This window comes from Centruroides sculpturatus, unplaced genomic scaffold (assembly GCF_000671375.1).
Source record: "Centruroides sculpturatus isolate CEXI.00-Female unplaced genomic scaffold, Cexi_2.0 scaffold50, whole genome shotgun sequence".
NCBI classification, from domain to species: domain Eukaryota; kingdom Metazoa; phylum Arthropoda; class Arachnida; order Scorpiones; family Buthidae; genus Centruroides; species Centruroides sculpturatus.
In genome coordinates this window covers 1048470-1055609 of record NW_019384891.1, presented here as the reverse complement: position 1 = coordinate 1055609, position 7140 = coordinate 1048470, and the positions used below count along the sequence as shown (strand labels likewise).

Below are 7140 nucleotides of genomic sequence, written 5' to 3'. Positions count from 1 at the left end.
TATATATATATATATATATATATATATATATATATGATGTAAAAGATAATCCCATGGTCATCAATCTGTAGCAGGACCTGGCATAAGCTGCTTACATTATTTTTACCAGTATTGCTTATTTAGAAACTATCTTAAAAATTTGCTTTGCACGTCCCAATTCTCTCAGTTCAATGTACAGTGCATCAGGTTAGAAACAAATTTGTAGACAATATATCTTAGCCAGCCAGAATGACCGAAAGTGTCAACCTATTGCTTTGGAAAACCCAGAAATGAATCCAGGCTGGTATGCGAGACATATGAATTTTAATGGTAAAGAACCCCAATAATTTTTTGTGGACAGTCTGACTCAGATAGGTTGCGCATCATCCCTCATCACCGGCCACCCTCATTACGGGCAGGTGGAGGCGAATGATTTTTCGGGCCCAAGGTGAACCGAACCCACAATGAACCCGAAAAACACTCCTTTTAGCACCCATAGGGCAGAAACAGTCTAGGGAAAAACATATGCAAACTTGCTTAAGATACATTTGACTTTCATAACTTTCAAATCTTCAATTTATGTAATTTCAAATCTTCAATTTATGTAAAAATACAAAAAATTCATTTACATAAGTTGTTACTTGATTTAAATATAATAATATAAATTAGTAACGATTACTTACGTTCAAAAATAAGCGCTCTTCCTAATTCATGCGCTGTCTGTTGTTCGTCTAATGCTTCCATTAAAATTGAACGAATCAATTCGTCACTCTCTTCTGAAATGACTTGACGTGTAATTTCAACCTCCTTATCGCTTTCAAAGGAATAAATCATAGGAAGTTGCAAATGATTTAATGAAATCCAATTTAGCAATAGTATCTTTAGTAATTTACTGTAAAAGAGAAATTAAGGAAAATGTTTTGAAATGTCATAAAATTTGTTTGTAGGAATGTTATTTTGCTCACCTGAGTGGGAAATCGTGTTTCATCTCTCAGCAGTATTAGAACACAATAAAATAAAGTAAACGTGAGATTGATGGATGCCGTGATATCGTGTCGCGTCATTTTTTTCCTTCTTTCTCCTCTTCCTGTATTTTTTTTTTCGTGTTAACAATCGCATTTTTCTCTCATGATGTATGCGAATCACGTACAGTTCGCATCGAACTTTCAACATTGTCAGTCTTTTAAAAAGAATTATATAAATGGAAGTAGGGAATAGTAAAGATTTTTGCTTCAGAGATTTTTGTGTTTAGTGTTTCTGAACTGTTTTGGATCGCTAAGTTAATTCTTGCAGGTTTTTCTTTCATCAATAAAATATTGCGTCAAATTTGCGTCATTAGATAGAAAAGAACAATTAGTAATGAATAGAAGTTTCGCTTCTTTGAGTGCTTTTACGATTGTAAGAACTGGATTTATCTTCAGCACTGCATGACCCATAAAAAATGGGTTCTTTGTCTAAGGACCAATTAATTGTATAGATAAAGAATAGAAATTTTTTATTTTATTTTATTTTTTCCTGTATAACAAGTGAAACTTGTTAACAGTGCCGGATAGCCGATACTGTTAATGGGTTAATTAGTCAATAATGCATTCAAAACATTGGATCTTTAAAATATCTGGCAAGTTATTTTTTAACTGTATTCCTCTGTGGCCATTAAATTGTATACTTTAGTACAATATATACAATTAGAAATGGTACAATTAAGTTAAGCCAGTCCTGAAATATCATTACAACTATAGGTTTACCGATTCCAAATCGTGAACTTGCTGGCAGTTTTCAGAGTAATAAATATTAAAGTAACACTGAAAATTGAGCTGCGTTTTGAGGGATCAATGAAGATCCCGCCAAGCACCACCTCTGGTTGCTCTTACCTACTATAGCCGCCGCAAGCCGGATGGCCGAGCGGTCAAGGTGTCAGCCTACCGCTCTGGGGGGACCCGGGCGAACCCGGGTTCCCCCAGAGCCGAACGGCCAGATCCGATCCGAACGGGTCGAAAAATCCCCAGGATTTTTTTGGGGGTGGTCCGTTCGGATATGTCGGGCCCCGTCCCTCACCACCCGGCAGCCCTATTGTGGGCCTGGCCGAACCCATAATGGGCTTGCAAAAAGAGGCCCTCTTAGTGCCCACAGGGCAGAAAGAGTTAAAAAAAAAAAAGACTATAGCCACCGCAGCAGACGACAAGCTGGAACAGACAGGGCCGGATTAATCCACTTTGGGGCCATAGACATTTTCTTCATATCGGGCCCCCTCCCTCTCTCACAAGAAATAGAGCACACAAAAAATATAAAACAATAAATAAAACGAAACTAAATAATGTGAAAAACTAAAACAAATCTTAAAATTTTATTAATAATTAATAAAAAATATTTAATACACAACAATAAATTTTAGTTTTTCTAGAAAAGTTTGAACAATTTGTTTATAAATTTAAAAAATTGAAATTTGTTTTATTAAATGTCTAACAAAAGTTGTTGTACAATAACAATATTACCTTAAAATATTAATTGTCAACAAGACTATGTCTTGTCTATAAAATCGTACTGCCTGCTGTGTTACCAGCTTAGAGGTATGAAGGAGTATATGTCAGGAGTTGCAATTTGGCACAGAGTATTAAGTGCCCAAATCACGCGAGCATAAAAAAAAAAATCAGACTTGTAGGTACTCGGGGGACCGAGAACCGAGTCAAAGTAAAATACAAAATGGCGCCTCTCTCTACAAACAAGCAAACCGAAGTCAGATGGTGAGAGTACCACCAACAGTCGTTCTAGGAAATGGACTCTGACTCTAGAACTGAACACGTAGTATTTTCTTTGTTAAATAAAATTTGTAATCTAATTTTGTAAATTTGGGAGTGCTTTATATGACATTAATGTTATGTCGTTACAAGTAGGTTTTTTTTTAACATTATCTAGTATAGTAAAATCGTGGGACCGATAAAAATTTGACGTTATAATCGGGTTAAACTGTATATTGTTTGTGCAAAATAAAAAAATAATAATTTCGGACGATACAATAGCTACGATTATTTTTTTCAAAGACGGGAAATTTTCGTTAGGCATCGACAAAAATTCAACCCGGGCCGACGCACAACGGAAAAAAATTTCGAAATTGGATAGGTTAATTTCATCGAAAATGCATGGTGGTCGGCGAAGTTTGAACGATCGCGCCCAAAAGCTGCGATACCAAAGAAGATTGGAGAATGAGAACGAGATCCGCTTTGAGCGTCAAAGTGATTCCGTTTAGTAGTGTCTCCGAGACATAGTCGTGTCCCAAATACGGTTTTGCCGTTTTACTTGTTTAATTTAACCTTTTTGGTTAATATTTAAACAATATAATATTTTATCTGTTTTACCGGTATTATACAGTTGTCCAACAGAAAAGTAAAGTATCTTATTTACAAATCTTTTCAAAATAGACAGTTTGACCGGTCCCTTCTAAAAACCGGGCCCTAGACATTTGTCTCATTTGTCTATGCGATGATCCGGTTCTGGGAACAGGGACCCCAGTGATGCCCGCAGTTACAAAAATAAGCCATAAAAGGCTGAAGTCACCAACCAGATGGCCACGATCAAAGGGTGTGCTCCGAAATGTCCCCACAATAGATAGGTTGGAACCAGATACCACATATTTGATCTTAGCCATAAGGCCGAGAGGCCTCATTCCAAAAATTATACATGAGGCTGAAAATTCAGCTGGAAAAATCATATTTATAATTATAAAAAGTAATACATGTAAAAAAGTTTTCTTCTACCGGTATGTATTTTACTCCTGATTGCTGCGACCTTAACCGACTTTATTCAGTTTGCACGTTATTCGTCATTACGTAAATAGATAAATGATGTCATTACCTTCACATACTTTTATGTGTGACTGTTCCTGTAGGTTTTTTAACAAATACAGGAAGCGAACAGAGAAAAACGACATGTCACGATATCACGGGTTTTAAACATGCCCGTTTTAACAAATAAACGAGCAATTATTTATTGTGATGTCGTCAAAATGCCGGAGCCGGGTTACAATTTTTAATCATATTTTTAATTTATTTCATTTAAAATATATGCTCTCCCCTCAAATCAGTATTGGCTTGCCCCTGTACATCATATTTTTCCTTTAATAATAGAGTCGTGCCGTTCATCTAACAGCTTTTGGGGAAATTTTTGAATTGAATTAACGTAACTTCCGTTAGGCATAGAATGTCCTTATATTGTTAATCGGGGCCTCCTGCCCCAAATATTTCCATATCTGGTCTCGTCTTTCATCTGTTTAACTCCGTTCTCGAGATTAAGGAGAGACGGACGACAGTTGGAATTGATAGGTCTACAGTTTTTTTCAAATTGCAGCCCGAGATCGAGAATCGTAACTCCAAAATCATTTTTCCTGCTAATGATGAATAAGATATAAATCGTTAGTAAATGTAAATAGTTGCGTAATAATGTTTTAAACACTTAGTAATATTGTAAAGTGCAAAGTGTACTGTGAATTTTGTTAATTAAAACAGTTCTATCACGTGTGTAGTCGTAAATTAAAAAGTGCCAGGAAGCTAAACGGCTTCCGGGTTTGAATCGCCACCGTTTATACAGTTTGCTACGGGCAAAGCGCAATATCTGCAAACGGTCTTAAATGCGCAAAAAAATCACCTATTGCTATGTACAAGAAATAATTTTCTGTTTGTTTGGTCCAGGTGCATAGTCTGAAGTCCAACTAATGTTCATCAGCGCTATTCTATCAGTTTTTAGAGCATATAAATAACGCCTGGATGGTTAAGGCATTATCCTTTCGGTGTAGAGATCGAATACAATGGGTGAGGCAGAGGTCTCGTCCCTCACCACTCTGCCTCACCCATTGTATGCCTGGCCAAACAAGTATAGAGTATAGAGTATAGAGGAACAAGATGGGTATAGAGAAAAAGACTTTCCTAGTGCCTCAGAGCCGACAAGTGAGAGATATAATGGAAGGTGTTTCTGTACGAACAGAGATCTTAGAAACTTATTACGTTATTATAAAGTTTTTAATAAAGGTATATATAAAATTGAGAGTTTGTATTCTAATATAACAAAATTCTAAAATAAACCAGAAAAATTAGCAAAAATAAAAGTATGAATTTTTCAGGAATACGATTCTCAGGATCTCACTCGATTCGTAATAAGAAACTTTGTCATTTATGTCATATGTCAGTTTGAGTAGATCTAGTGTCAACTTCACGTAATTCCCAATCCGCTGGGCACATTTCTCCATATTCATCGCAATGTTGAATAGCTCGAAGCAATCGTAACGTTTCCTTCACCGATCTGCCCACTGTCATGTCATTGATGACGACGTGTCGCACCATACCTTCTCTATCAATGATAAACAGTCCTCTAAACGCAATGTTTTCTCCTTCGGATAAAACTCCATAATCTCTAGAAATTCGGCAGTTCTTATCGGATAAGAGTGGGATGTTTATTCTTCCCAATCCTCCTCTTTCTCTTTCGGTACTTATCCAAGAACAATGGCAGGTTACACTTCCCGTAGAGCATGCTAACAATTCGCAGCTGATCCTTTTGAATTCCTCTACTCTGTCATTAAATGCGATGATCTCCGATCGACATATTCCCGACGAGAAATCATTAGGAAAGAAGATCAGCACCAAGTATTTAGCATTGTAATCCGATAATTTTATTTCTTTAACGCCGCCGTTATTCACGGCGGGACCCCAAAAGTCTGGTGCAGCTCGGTTTATAGATGGATAAATTCTGAAGATTCCTTCAAAATGATCAGCTATCGAAGTGACGCCCAGGTTTTCACTCATCTTTACATTAATTAGGATGATTCCTTTCTTTGATAATGATTAAAATTTATCATATTGTTACGATTATTAAAGACAATTACTTTGCTTTCAACAATTGCTTTTATATTCAAGATAAAAAATTAACCAAACTTTTAAACTGGGATAATTAAATTTGCTAAATTGGCACATGTAATATTTAGTAAAACGAATCTTTTTTACTCCCCATTTTTCAGACACGGTGGTTTCCATATTGCAGGTAAACGAAAACAAAAAACTTGAAGGTATTTTCTATAGACCATTATGTAGTTGGAACTTTTCATGTGTAAAATATAGAGTAGAAGCAAAATTTGATGCCGATATTATCTCAGTAATGGTCAATTGAATTTTATCATAATTTGCATTTTAGAGTCACAGAACTAAGGAGATTAACAAGTGTAAACTGTGCGTTCAACAGCAGGATAAACAGAAATGCGATGAACTCATCAGAATTGCACTAAATAATATGAAGATATTTTGCAGATGGCTTGCAAGGAAGCCATAAGCTTCTTTACAAGTCATCTTCAAAATAGAAAGTCGAATCAAAATGTCAATAGTTCTGAATGTCCAAGAATGCCAAATATCACTACAGTATTGTGATGCCTCAAAAGCAAATCAACTCAACAATACAGTCAATTAGCAAATTGAGTAAAGAGGGTCTTCATCCTCTTTACTCAACTTGTGAACACAAAGGCGAGAAGAGGTCTTCTATTGTGTTATAGAGTTCTTTGTCTATCTAATACTGATATGGTAATCTCACTTTAAACAATGATGTCATTCGCAACAATTCATTTGTTAATGTAAAAAGCAGCAGCAGTAATTTCAGCCAAATAATATTCCTCTGTAAGAAGTCACATAATCCAGTTTTCCACAGCAGGTACAGACTATGAGTTTTTTGAATTCAAATGGAAATAGTAAAATCTTGTAAAAAAAGAAAAACAGAAAATATTTTGATTTTATTAATGCATCAAAATATTGCAGTAATCAACTTTTTTGCATATTTATTAAATTATAAATACAACAACAGAAAATTCACACATTGACATAATTTTATATGTAGAGATTTTATAATTCTTCTGGCTATTTATTTAGTGCTTATTTTATAAAATATAATGTTTAATACTTAATATTTAAATGGTAGAAATATGTCATAAACTGTTTATAAAATCTCAATATTTTTCTTAAGATTTACAATACCTGTATTTAAAAATTAAAAAATTTTTTTCATGAAAAAGAGCTGTTTGTAAATTCTAGAAGAATGAAATACATATTTGTTCAAAAACTCTCAAATATTTAATTTGCAATTTACATAATATATAGTAATAGAATAATATAGTTATAACAGTAACAACAAAGA

The 7140-nt window shown here is 34.8% G+C and overlaps 2 protein-coding genes across 2 annotated transcripts in view; both read right to left on the bottom strand.

Moving 5' to 3' along the window:
- LOC111631269 (peroxidase skpo-1-like) overlaps positions 1-967 on the bottom strand; it is a 16616-nt gene extending 15649 nt beyond the window's left edge. Inside the window, exons 1-2 of the mRNA XM_023375487.1 lie at positions 945-967; positions 663-871 (exon numbers count right to left, since the gene is read on the bottom strand). Coding sequence (XP_023231255.1) covers positions 663-871; positions 945-967 — 232 coding nt within the window. The remainder of the gene's footprint in view (positions 1-662; positions 872-944) is intronic.
- Positions 968-4973: 4006 nt separating this feature from the next.
- On the bottom strand, positions 4974-6784 carry LOC111631256 (peroxiredoxin 1-like). The gene has a single exon (XM_023375474.1). The coding sequence runs from the start codon at positions 5766-5768 to the stop codon at positions 5145-5147; it is 624 nt and encodes a 207-aa protein (XP_023231242.1). The 5' UTR covers positions 5769-6784; the 3' UTR covers positions 4974-5144.
- Between the last annotated feature and the right edge of the window lie 356 nt (positions 6785-7140).